At 37.3% G+C, this 14,478-nt stretch overlaps 1 protein-coding gene across 1 annotated transcript in view; it reads left to right on the forward strand.

The window, feature by feature from the left end:
• The window catches only part of KCNH8 (potassium voltage-gated channel subfamily H member 8), a 385,054-nt gene that overhangs the window by 314,686 nt on the left and 55,890 nt on the right, over window positions 1–14,478 (forward strand). Inside the window, exons 9-10 of the mRNA XM_044252531.1 lie at window positions 7,447–7,646; window positions 8,514–8,763. Of these exons, the coding sequence (XP_044108466.1) occupies window positions 7,447–7,646; window positions 8,514–8,763 (450 nt within the window). The remainder of the gene's footprint in view (window positions 1–7,446; window positions 7,647–8,513; window positions 8,764–14,478) is intronic.

The raw sequence follows: 14,478 nt of genomic DNA on the forward strand, positions 1-14,478 counted from the left end.
ATGTTGCAGGTGACTGCCAAAACCCCAGATAATTATCTAGGGCACAGGCACTCACTGGCTGAGTGAGGAGGCGGGAGGAAGGGGAAGCTTTCATGTGAGCAGCTGTAATGACAATGTGTGCGAACCACTGATTTGTGGGAAGAATAATTAAAACTATCAAAGAGATCCAGCAAAAATAGTGAGAAAAAATAAGCATACCTGGACAAATCTATGTAAGGATTGAGAACACCCAACACAAAAAAGTAACCTTAAAAGTTTCAAACAATTATTACAATTAATGACCAAATATTGTAAAGCTGACAGATATAAGTTCAATATGCGTAAATTAATAGTATTTCTAGATGCTAGTAACAATTAGAAAATAAAATATAAGAAGTGATTTTTAAAATATCAAACATCAAATGTACAATTCTGCTATACCAAAAACTACAAAACATTGTTGAGAAAATTTACAAATGGTCTAAAATAATGGAAGTATATACAATGGTGATAGTTTTAAGACTCAATATTATAAGTATACCAGTTTTTTCCAAATTAATCTGAATATTCAATGCAATGCCAATGCATATTCTAGTAGATGTGAGTTTATGTCTGTTGGTGGGTATGTGTGTATGTTTGAAAAATGGCAAGATATTTCTAACAGCTAAAACTAGTCAAAGCAATTGTAAAGAAAAACAAAATTGGAAGATTTGCACTACAGATAACAAGATGCATTGTAACATTACAGCAATTAAGAAAGTGCATGATAGGGGCACCTGAATGACTCAGTCAGTTAAGCATCCACCTCTTGATTTCAGTTCAAGTCATGATCGAGGGTCCTGGGATTGAGCCCTGTGTTTGGTTCTGTGCTTAGCAGGTAATATACTTGAGATTCTAGCTCTCCTTCTGTCCCTCCCCTCTACTTTCTTCCTTTCTCTCTCTCTCAAATAATAAAAAAAAAAAAAGAAAGAAAGAAAGAAAGAAAGAGAAAGAGAAAGAAAGCACATGTTAGCTCAGGAACAGACTAATAAGACATGTGGAATAGAAGAGTTCAGAAATAGGCCCATGCACATATGGTCACTTTATTATGACATAGGTGACATGCAGGGTGAAGGGGGAATAATGATTCTTTCAATAAAAGTTGCTGAGTCAAATGTATATCTGGGTGTTGAAAAACAACCTTGACAACTTCTAAAACTGTACATTAAGATTAATTCCTCCTGGAGCCCTAACCACAAATGGATAAGTTAAACTACAGAATTTGTATTTATAAAAAAAAAATTATTTAAAGAGCATAAAGAGAGCCATAGTGTAGGAGACAGTATTTGCAAATATTTACCTGACAAAAGACTCTTACCTATTATATATAACGACTGTCTACAAATCAATAAGAGCAGACAATCCAAAAACTCATAGAAACCTTAAAAAGTACTTCACAAACAGATTTCCAGGCCATATAGACAATATAAATATAAAAAGGTGCTCAACATCATTCATCAAGGACATGTAATTCATATCAAAATTAGATAGCATTTATAGTCACTGGAATGCTACTCTTAAAACAATGACAACTCAAGCGTCTGAGAGGATATGAAACATCTTGACTTCTATACAATCGATGGGATGTACGTGGTACAAAAGTTTTGTTGATATCTACCAAAACAGAACATACTGATACTCTGCCACTCAACGCTTCTACTTCTGAGTATTTATCCAATTGGAATACTCATATATATATATAGAGAGAGAGAGACAGAGACAGATAAATGCTTGTACAAGCATAATTGTAAGACTCCCAAACTGGAAATGCCCAATAGTAGGAGAATAAATAAGTGCATTGTGAAGCCATTACTCAATAGAGTACTTATACGGTCATGAGAATGAATGAACTCTCACATCACGCAACCACATGGACGAGTCTTACTAACAATGCTAAGCAGAGAAGCCAGACACCAAAAAGTACATATTGTATGACTTTGTTTAGAGAAAGTTTAAAAGTAGGCAAAACTTATGGATTGCAATATAACTCACAACTGCTGTTAACTTTGGTAATGGGGCTGGTTAGTGTCTGTGAAGGGGACATAGGGAGACCTGGGGTGCTGGTACTATCCTGTTTATTTATTGGGAGGGTGATTCACTTTAAGAAATCCCAATGACCTGTATATTTAGTACTTGCATAATTTTCTTGATGTGTTATTGATCTTAATTTTGCCTTGTAAAATTATAATAGATAGCTAAAAATAGTAACTACCACGTGTGGGATGATGGGAGGGTAGCTAACAGGTGAGTTCCCGCCTTTCATGTCAGGTTGTTTTTAAGGCTTGTCTTAATATGATGAGTCAAGCAATAGAAGTAAAGTTATGTTGTCTAAAATATTGGTGATAATTCACAAGACCTGAAATAAATGATTTTAAAAGATTGTCTTTGGGGGTGGGGTGGGGGTGAAGGGATGGATTTGGGGCTGAACTATTCATATTACATTTTCTAAGCTAATTGCTTAGGATTAAAAAACTTTTTAAAGAAAGTATCAAATGACCAGAGGTTCACTTCAGTTCCATAAATATTTATGACACACTTACATTATGCCAGGCACTGTGCTAGATGCTGGGGAAACAAAAATGACTAAGACATGATATTTTCCTTTGAGGAGTTCACAGTTTAGTAATGGAAATAGGAACTTGGGCAGATGATGTTCTTTCTTTTTCCATTTTAATTTTTCCTATTATAATGCACATTTAGAAAAGACTGAAAAATCCACACAAAAATTAGAATTACATAAAATCCCATTACCAAAAGATAGTCTTTTCAGTCTTTTTATACATCTATAGCCCTCTTTTTGACAATATTTATATTAACTCTGCATATCATTTTGCCATGAAACAAAAATGTATTAGAACATTTTCCCATTTCTTTAAAAGCTCTTCTATCATATTTAATAATGGCTAACTCATGGACACCTAACAAGTCAGCCCCCGTTGACGGGTCTGTTGGCTCAGGCTAAGAGGTTAGATAAAACTTCCTAGTGAAGGTGACTCATCCCTGAGGACATGTCCCGTTTAAATGAGGCATTCTTGTCCCAAAAAAGGTAAAGTGAAATTCCTAACAGTTAAGGCTTTCCTTGGGTCCTCTCATCCTAAATATATTCTCCTGACATAATTTTATTGGACACATATGGGCTATGGTGTTCACAAATTCAGGCTTTTTAAAGATGTATACACTGCCATTTGAATTTGTCATTTAGGAAATTGTTCTCATTCTGTTTTCTCTGCCATCTGCTATCCACAACCCAGTGTACTCTAGCAGGCGTGGAAAATTCCAGGTCAGTGAGTAGGTGGGAAAGGGGAGGAAGGCAGCTAAGATTACCCAAAGCCTGAGCTCTGGTCTCCTTTTATAACAGGGGCCAACAGTCACGAAGGCCCTGCAAAATGGTTGGTGGAAGAACTCAGCAAGGGTGTTATACCTCAGGAGAGCAGTGTGGCCCGCAATTCAGAGAGAGAAGTGGAGAGGGGTAGAAGGGGGGAGAGGGAAGGGAAGAGCGGGGGAGGGAAGAGAAATGGGAAAGGAAAGGAGAAGACAAAGAGGAAGAAAAAGGAGACAAAGAAAAAGAAAGCCAGGCAAAGCTCTAAGAGTGCACTTTCATTTAAGGTCTGTTGACTTTCTTCTGAGACCCCAATTACGGAGGTTCCTCCCAAGACCTAATGTTAAGACGAGATTTTACAAAGTGCATTTGATACAAAATTCCTACACAAAGCAGAGGAGCCTCCCACACACTCAGCAGCAGCCCTAGTATCTACTTTAAGAATTATATACATCAGATTTGCAAGGAGTAAAAGGAAAAGTGAATGATGACTTCCAAAGTGACCTGGATTTTGCAATTCTGGAGTCAAACTGCCATAGCAGACGGGATGATTTGGCCTGACAGTTCTATTCACTCTTTGCCCGTGTGAGAGCGATAACCGGGACAGAGAGGCAGAATAACTATGAAAACTGAAAAATTATGGGAATTGGAGGTTTTATTTTTTAACTACTTATATGAGAAGTATTTGCCTCTGCTGAAATGTGACTGTGAAATTATCGTGACTCAGATGCAGACGAGGACTTTCCAACAACACTGAGAATGCTACAATTAATCCAGTAATTCATTTTATTGATAATGTACAATTAGGATGCTAAATGATCTGAACATATTACTTCTCTTACTTTAAGTGCTTTACACACATTATAATTAAGCAAAGCAAAGTTAAAATCATACACATAATTAAGGAAAGCAGTGTTAAAATAAATGAAATAAAATTGTTCTCAGTCCTTAGTTTAGTCTCCATGAAAGACTATTTTATACTTTTACAGATGGTAGGGCTTCCAAAGACTGAGCCCATAAGTATATTAAGGGAGCCCGAAACTGATGTTTAATTTCTTTGACTTGGAGCGGAACTGTTTGCTTTCTTTGCTGAGTGTTTACCTTAAATAGAGGTCTCTTCTTCCAAACAAAGTACTTGACATCAGAACTACTGTGCTTTAACAAACATACAGAAGAATGGACCTCTATTTATATTTATTATTATTTTTTAATAAACATATAATGTATTTTTATCCCCAGGGGTATAGGTCTGTGAATTGCCAGGTTTACACACTTCACAGCACTCACCATAGCACATATCCTCCCCAATGTCCATAACCGCACCCCCCTCTCCCAACCCCCCTCCCCCCAGCAACCCTCAGTTTGTTTTGTGAGATTAAGAGTCACTTATGGTTTGTCTCCCTACCAATCCCATCGTGTTTCATTTATTCTTCTCCTACCCCCTTAAACCCCCCATGTTGCACCTCCACTTCCTCATATCAGGGAGATCATATGATAGTTGTCTTTCTCCAATTGACTTATTTCGCTAAGCATGATATCCTCTAGTTCCATTCACATCATCGCAATGGCAAGATTTCATTTCTTTTGATGGCTGCATAGTATTCCATTGTGTATATATACCATGTTTATGGATATACCAAGAGCCATTCAACACTAAGTTATTAGGCAATATACAGTTTTCTTGGAATAGTTTTCACCTGTTGGGAGACATTGATTTTTGAAAATTTAGGGAGAATATATACTTATGTTTGTATAGAGCAGGCATACAGCATTAAATATTCTTTGAATTTCTTTCATCGAGAAGTTATTTCCACTAAAACCACTCTTAAATACTTAAGAGGTTACTGGAAAATCAACTGAGTCCTTTCCCCATATTTTATGCCATTGAGTGTGTTGAAAATTTGCAATTATGCTTTCCACTCTCATGGGAATAATGAACATAAATTGAGTGCCCACTGATTTTCACACAAAATATTGGACACTTTTAAATATATATATATATATATATATATATATATATATATATATATATAAACTCCTTAGATCTCAAAAAAGCCCTGTGAGTAAGGTACTACTATGCCCATTTATACATTAGGAAACTGCACCCATGAGAATTATACGTCTTCCCAAGTTCACAGTTAGGAAGTGCCAAAATCAGGTTTCGAATCCTGATCTGTCTGATTCTGAAGTCCATATTCTCTCTGCAACATTATATTCCTCCTGTATATCACCCCAAGTTTAACCTCATTCTAGTAACTTTTCCAAAATGCTGAGGGCCTCTTTATGGTTACCATCTTTATAGGCGTGGTTACCATATCTTCCATAGAGAAATGATGATACAGAACCAGAAAGAATTTTCATTCCAATGTTAGATTAGATTGCAGATAGCATGCCAGTGGTCGCTAATTTCTGGCAAATGTAGAGGAAAGAAAGAATTTTATTTGGGGCTACCTTGAAATAGGACGAAGATTCAGGAAGATAGATGCAGTGATGTATTGACACATTTGCAGTAATGTATCCATTTTGATGCTAAGAAACTTTAACAGATCTCATTGGACATTGAGATTTTGGTACAGGGACAGTTTGATGGATCCTAATAGACAAACTACTAAATTTTTAGTCTTTTTTTTTTAAACCAAAAGCTGTTAAAATAGATGATTTCACCAAACCCCTGAGCTTACCTCATTGTCAATCCTGTCCAGGATGGGGGTCAGGGCTGAAATCTGAATATCACTGAAAGCTGATCTGCCTGTAAATGTAACTATACCTAGCTCTCAACTCTCACAGTGCCACAGCCCCAGGTGGGTCCAAGGCCTTCTTGGACTCTCTGCTGGTGTCCGCAGAGGCCATTCTGATTCTGCTTGGCTAACAATTAGTACAAATTCTTGTCCTACCTTTTCTGACTTTAAAGTAGTTGACCACTCCTTACAATGGGAAATTCCTAGAAATCACTTTTTTCCCAGTAGAAGACCCATCTCCAAACCACATCAACTCTTGAGTTCTTGTGAACAAAGTCTTCTATCCAATTATAATTTGGTGGTTTTCTGAGAAAGGGGAGGTCTCAGAGAGAAAGTGGGGATTAAATACTCTCTGAGAAATCTCATCAAAACAGGAGATATATATATATACACACACACACACACACACACATACCATCTGGCTCCTCTCAGAATGGCAAAGATGACTCTAAGTAGAATACCTGTTTTTCTCTACGAATGCATTTGTTTCTTTAATAGCCTCAGATTTTCTGATAGCTCCCTTAAAATGTAAATGACACAGAGCTGAAGCGAGGCTGGTGATGAAAGCCATAGGAATCTCAGCTTCTGCTTGCTCAGAAAATCCTCAATTACGTTTCTAGCAATTTTCTCCATACCTTTATTGATCAAAATGTGTTATATTTAATATCTGAAAACTCATTTTAAGTGATGACTTAGGGGAAAGACGAATAAAGTTTAACTGGTTTTAATAGACTTATTAAGAGTTTATTTATTTATTTTTGAGTGTGTGCATGCACACGCAAATGGGGGATGTGTGGAAGAGGGGAGGGAGAGAGACAAGCAGACTGTGGTGAGGGCAGAGCCCATTAGGGCTGTCCTGACCCTGAGATCATGACCTGAGCCAAAATCAAGAGTCAGACACATAACTGACTGAGCCACCCAGGCACCCCGCTAATAGACTTGTTTTTTTAAAATGTATTTGTTATTATGATAACCATTGAACTATAACTTTATAGCTTATTTTATGAGATTATATTAAAATTATTTTCCCATGGCCATTAAACTATACTTAACTTTAAAATAATTTAGATGAAAAAAGTACAAAATAAAAGTTTATCATAGCCAGAAAAGCTGCTGACAGAATAAGTGTGAGTCAGAGGGGCCTCTTTTGTCTATTATTGAGTATTCTTAAAAGGTGTTTTTACTCGATCAAGCCATCTGGATTCAAATGACTGCATTGGGATGCCCTCTGACAGAGTAGTATACCAAAACAGCTGTACCAACATGGCCACATAAGCATCCTCCGCTGAATTCAGGATACATGAACAGTAATTCTAGACTTAGATTTTCCATCCTAGTTCTTTCCCATGTATGCTGTGTTGTCCTCTCTAGCTTTGATGCATGCCCTGGTGTTTGGAAACGTGACGGCAATCATACAGAGGATGTATTCCAGATGGTCCCTCTATCACACTAGAACTAAGGATCTGAAGGACTTCATACGGGTCCATCATCTGCCCCAGCAGCTGAAGCAGAGGATGCTCGAATATTTCCAAACAACCTGGTCAGTCAACAATGGAATAGATTCAAATGAGGTAATGTTCATTTCACATGTCAAAGTTTTCAGGCAGAAAGCACATATTCTTAGGTAAAAGCAAGGTGCTCTAATGCAGGTTTCAGAAGAGAAGTACACACCCACCAACTTCTTTATCTCCAATTTTTAGTCCCTCATGAAACTCAGTCCATCTTCTTTCATCTGCTTCGGCTTATGTTTTCATGATGCCACTTTGGATGGACCAATGGTTTACACTGACTTATACTTCGGTCGGTTGGGTGGTCTTTCATTCTCATTGACCCTCTTTGGAGGAACCAGTCAATTCTTGGAACCACTAAATTGTGTCAAGTTGGATTATTAGATTAACCAAGTTACTGGGTGCCTTTAAAACGAACAAAGTGAGAAAGCATACGTCTTCCAGCACCTATGTTATCTGTGGACTTCCAGGAATACCCCAGACCACTACTGTAAGAAAAGTATCCTATAAATAAAGCAACCTGCTACAACCCCCAATTACACTGTCATTCACACTTCTGAGCAATTATTTGGTTTCTCCTCTCTTGACACGATCATGATGCTAGAGGAAACACCAGGGCATCCAAATTCCATATCTTCTGTCCTGAGAGAGAGTCTTTGTGAGAAGCAAGTCACAAGAAGCCATATATTTTCCTTCTAGAGTCTTCTATTAATTTATCCTAGTTCTCCAGACTTATTATCAGCTGATTTTTTCAGTAGAACCTAACCAGGGTCACAGTCACTGAATAATCGCCCCAGGGTTGAATAGACATATACTTCCCCTTCTGTACTCTGGTTGGTCAAACAGTGGGAAGAACACCCCTCTTCTCTTACAGAGTAAATCAATCAGACCGGACTTACCCCAGCTTGATTTCTCCTTTCATCTTGACAGCTTTTGAAAGACTTTCCGGACGAGCTGCGTTCTGACATCACTATGCACTTGAACAAGGAAATCTTGCAGTTGTCCCTCTTTGAGTGTGCCAGCCGGGGCTGCCTCAGGTCTCTGTCTCTGCACATCAAAACCTCTTTCTGTGCTCCGGGGGAGTATCTGCTGCGTCAAGGAGATGCTTTGCAGGCCATCTACTTTGTATGCTCAGGCTCCATGGAAGTTCTTAAAGACAGCATGGTGCTGGCTATTCTTGGTAGGTCTGAGTTGAAAAGGTTCATGAAATGTTGCCCTAGAGCATAAGTTAAGAAGAGAAAATGGGGCTGGGATACTGCTCCTGTAAGAAAATTCTGGATGAATATATGGGATTAGGATTATTCTTTAAGTGGATTTAATTTGCCAACTGTTTATTATTAATTATTATGCCACATACTGAATTTACACTGTGCTGTTATATCCAATATATCATTTCATTCTTGTTAAAAATCCAGCAGTATGGATCTTAACCCATTTTTAGAAATAAATAAATAGTATTTTAGTTAACTTAATTTGTCCCAAATAACATAATAAGAAAATGAACACAGTTCTTTCTGATTCCTCAAGCCAGATTATTGGTCATGATATCTGCTGCCTTTTGGTGAAATAGCTGGTCAATTTTAAGAGGGCGTTCCATATTTTTGTGAACAAATTCAGAGAAGAACATAAAAATTATTTCATCTGGACTAGAGATAGTGCAAAAATGATTATGCATTGAGAATAAGCTCTCATGACAGTAACTGATCCCATTTGTCAAGATGATCACAAGCTTTTTTTTCCTTTCTCAAAGAAATTCCACAGAATGGTCTGTGAAGATTTTGTACCACAAAGTTGACTCCCATCTATTAAGACATAATTGGTTTCCATTGAAATATAAGGTCAGCTGACAAAAATGGCAAAAATGGTAGAGTTAATGTAGAAAAATTCCTACTTTTTTTTTTTACGTGTACTTCTTTTAAAATCACTCTTTCTTGTTTGTTGGTTCATTCAACTAATATTTATTGAAGGCCTAAGAATGTGTCAGGTTGTGGCCTAAACAATAAATACATTTTGAAAACCAATGGAGTACATCGATGTTTAGGATTTGTGTTAATTCAAAGAGGCTAATTTATTTTTTTTTAATTTTTTTTATTTTTTAAAAACATATATTTTTATCCCCAGGGGTACAGGTCTGTGAATCGCCAGGTTTACATACTTCACAGCACTCACTAAAGCACATACCCTCCCCAATGTCCATAACCCCACCCCCCTTCTCCCAACCCCCCTCCCCCCAGCAACCCTCAGTTTGCTTTGTGAGATTAAGAGTTACTTATGGTTTGTCTCCCTCCAAATCCCATCTTGTTTCATGGATTCTTCTCCTACCCACTTAAGCCCCCATGTTGCATCACCACTTCCTCATATCAGGGAGATCATATGATAGTTGTCTTTCTCCGCTTGACTTATTTCGCTAAGCATGATACGCTCTAGTTCCATCCATGTTGTCGCAAATGGCAAGATTTCATTTCTTTTGATGGCTGCATAGTATTCCATTGTGTATATATACCACATCTTCTTGATCCATTCATCTGTTGATGGACATCTAGGTTCTTTCCACAGTTTGGCTATTGTGGACATTGCTGCTATAAACATTCGGGTGCACGTGCCCCTTCGGATCACTACGTTTGTATCTTTAGGGTAAATACCCAGTAGTGCAATTGCTGGGTCATAGGGCAGTTCTATTTTCAACATTTTGAGGAACCTCCACGCTGTTTTCCAGAGTAGTTGCACCAGCTTGCATTCCCACCAACAGTGTAGGAGGGTTCCCCTTTCTCCGCATGCTCGCCAGCATCTGTCATTTCCTGACTTGTTGATTTTAGCCATTCTGACTGGTGTGAGGTAATATCTCAAAGGAAACAGTTAACAAAATCAAAAGACAACTGACAGAATGGGAGAAGATATTTGCAAACGAAATATCAGATAAAGGACTAGTGTCCAAAATCTATAAAGAACTTAGCAAACTCAACACCCAAAGAACAAATAATCCAATCAAGAAATGGGCAGAGGACATGAACAGACATTTCTGCAAAGAAGACATCCAGATTGCCAACAGACACATGAAAAAGTGCTCCATATCACTCGGCATCAGGGAAATACAAATCAAAACCACAATGAGGCTAATTTATTTTTAATGTCATTTAAGTACTAAGATTTATAGACAACTTAACCATTTATAAAACATGTTTACATATGGGGTCTTATTTAAGCCTTTCTAATACAAAGAGACAGATGAGAGTGGTATTTTCTCTATTTTTCCAAAGTCAAAGCTAACCTAGGTCTTTTGACTCTGTCTCCAATGCTCTTTCCACCTCTAAGTGATGCCTCTTATTCTATATAATCATTATAAACCTGCTATCACTGATTCTAGTTCATAAGCTTCAAGACAGATTATACTTTGGGAAAAGGGAAGAGAACTAAAATGTATTGAATCCCTAATATGAGCCAGGTGTTTTATGTCCATTATCCAATTTAAATACCGTTCCCTGGTGGGGTTAGGTTGGTGTGATGATCCCTGATTACAAGGTGAAGTGATGGAGGTTAGTGAATAGTGAAATACTCACGGGCTTTTCATTGCTTCATTTTCACTCAGTTTGCTATGTCAATAGGCAGACTATGAAACTGGGGGAAAATGTAGGGCTTATCCTTTATTTTAATTTATTTTTTAAAAGATTTTATTTATTTATTTGAGAGAGAAGGAGAGCACAAGCAGGGGAGAGGCAGAGGGAGAAGGAGAAGCAGGCTCCCTGCTGAGCAGAGAGCCTGGCTCCTGGCTCGATCCCAGGACCGGGATCATGACCTGAGCCAAAGGCAGACACCTAACACACTGAGCCACCCAGGTGCACCGGGCTTGTCTTTTAAAGCTTTGGCTCATTTCTTGACTCAGCCTCTTATGTTTTTTCTTCTTAACAGAAAGGTTGGATGGGGAGGTGGAGGGTAAAGGGCTAGGGCAATTGGGTGATGGGCATTAAGGAGGGCACTTGATGTGATGAGCACTCGGTGTTACATGCAACTGATGAATCACTAAATTCTATCCCTGAAACTAGTAATATACTAAATGTTAACTAAATTGAATTTAAATTAAAAAAAAATTTTTTTTAAGAGTACGGAGTAGTGACTGACAGTTTATTTTCAGTTTGGCCTGTTCATTATCAATGTCAGAACGAGGCTCTGTGTGTGTGTTTTTAAAAGGAGAATTTGAGGGGCGCCTGGGTGGCTTAGTGGTTAAAGCCTCTGCCTTGATCCCAGGGCCCTAGGATCGAGCCTCACATCAGGCTCTCTGCTCAGCAGGGAGCCTGCCTCCTCCTCTCTCTCTCTGCCTACCTCTCTGCCTACTTGTGAAATGTCTGTCAAATAAATAAAAACCTAAAAAAAAAAAAAATTTAAAAATAAATAAATAAATAAATAAAGGGAGAATTTAACATTCCTGCTCACTTATCAACTTTGCAAAGTTAACGGCCATTCTATTATTTTGTGATTCTAAATTAAAATTGACATTTACTTCTAAACTTGCTTCAAAAACTCATCTTTAATCATGAAATACTTTTCTATGGGTTTCCTTAGGACCATGTCAGTTTTATAGTCTGCCTATTTACATAGCTTGGTTTTAAGAGGGCATATAGTTATCTTTCTAAAACTATGTCATTTGATATGCTTGTACGCAAAAATAATGTACTATGTTTAAATATATATATTTAATCTGTAATCTGTTTTTTTTTCCATAATCTTGGTATTATTTTTACATTCGGTAACTAGCAACAATTCTAGGAATGAAATATGAAGGTATCGTCCATAACATTAGAACATAAGAGGTACAAATTCAGTGACTTCTAGGTAATTAACATTGTTGGTAATACATAATTCAGCTGGATTTTTTATTAAAAAAAATTCTACTCACAGCTGAAAGATTTAATCCATTGCCTTTTGCTTTTGGTCCCAATTTCCTCCACAAATTATGATTTTCATGATTAACATTTTCACATTTTCATTTCTACTATGTCAAACATCAAAAGTGATTTAAATGCATATTGCCACATGACCATTCTAAATACTCATATGTGGTATTGGGACTAAACCCAAACAAGGATAACAAATTATTCATATTTTTTCTCTGTGATTAACATTATTTCAATGGAGATTGACTATTTTACTTTCCCCATCGTAATATTGTTTTATAGGGCCAATTAAAATCAATACTGACTTTGGTAAACTTGAGCACGTGGCTTCACATTGAATCTGTAGATATTTAATACATATTCACTGTACCAACAAAATGAATTAATATATAATGTTGTAGGGAAGAAGAATCACCAAACAGCTGTCAAGCCATAACTTATTCAAGCAATTCAGTTGTCCAGTCAATACATGAAGACATTTCTTAATCTGATGCCTGGGGATTCGTTTGCCTTATACACTTTTATTTCATGTCCTGGTAATTGTGTTTTTCTACCAATTTCTTCATTGTTGTTTAAAAGAAAATGACAAAGCACTGATAAATGTGCTCTTCACAATGGTATTAGTCTATCTAATTATAATTAAACCTGTTATTGCTCTAAGTTGGATGGTTTGCTGATGCACCCCATCAGCTTCCCCTTTCCCAAAACCTTCCCCCGCCCCGTGGAAGAGTAACTTGTTAGCAAATACCAGTAATAGAATTCTGAAAAATGGGGATAGTAAGAGACCACAGAAGTCTTTCTCTTCTTTTAGAAATAAGGATACTGAGATCTACAGTAAATAAGAAACTTTGATCAAAGTCCTAAATCTAGGTTGGGAGAAATCCACAAGACTGGAAAATCAGGGAGGGTAGAGACCAGTGCACACGTGCTGGGGCTCAACACGAGTTCCGGTTTGCATGTCAATGCTTCATAAATACTCTCTAAATGAATGAATAAGCAGATTCTTTCTAGAGTGCCAACGTTGGCAAGATGTTGGTGGTGTTTTTATAGCTGGGGTGACTGTGACTTAAATAGCCATGCTGTGGTCACCCAAGATATGGAAGTATGTAGACCCTACAGTCATTCTGAACACCAGTTCAGAAAATATAAACAGCTTAACAGAAAATATAAATGCATTTTGTAGCAAGACACCACATCATGATAACTTTCCTTAGATATACAAATTTCAAAACTGGCTATATTCAAAGCATCCTGGGTATATTTACATCTTACATCGGTACCTGGCTGCGTTTTTGAGCACCAATTTAGATTTCTAACAAAATGTATAAGAAACAAGATTGCCAAGTTTAGCAGTATAGGTGGACAACAATAGATCCAACTTGAATCCTTTAGCACCACGTGGTTGTACAGTCCCTGACCGTCTGTAAGTGCAGATTTTAGTCCTTTTTTCCTTTGGCCAAATAGGCTCATCTTCAAGGTTTGAATTTAATGTTATTTCAGAGATAATACTCAGATGTAATTCAATAATTTTAAAATGCCCCATTTTTATCTGTTACATATTTATGAATATTTCAAGTATTCATGGTTAATTTGGCATGTTTCCTTTTCCTGTGAAATTCAATAAAATGGAATTTTATTGAAGTCTGCTACAATTCAGAGGCTTTCTTTCCAGAAATGCTGGATACAATAAAAAATAAAAATTTGTAAGTTAAAAAATGAACTGAATGGAGGAAAGGACAATTTGTTCGATAGGGTTCCTAAGATATTCTTTCCTTGGTGGTTTCTCTGTGGGTCCATGGTTGGTTGTTGATTCCCTGTTGAGATGGAGCAAAGCAGCCATTAAGAAAATAATAATAAAATTTCAAGCCCAGGCAGGAGGACAAAGCCAAGAAACTCCCAAGTCGTAGCCATGAATCTCATGCCAGTGTCCTCTGTGAACGTAGGTCATATTACTTCCGCGGCGAACCTAGGTTTGTCTGAGGATGGAATGGATTTTCTTTACATAT

Source organism: Neovison vison, chromosome 6 (assembly GCF_020171115.1).
Source record: "Neovison vison isolate M4711 chromosome 6, ASM_NN_V1, whole genome shotgun sequence".
Lineage (NCBI taxonomy): Eukaryota > Metazoa > Chordata > Mammalia > Carnivora > Mustelidae > Neogale > Neogale vison.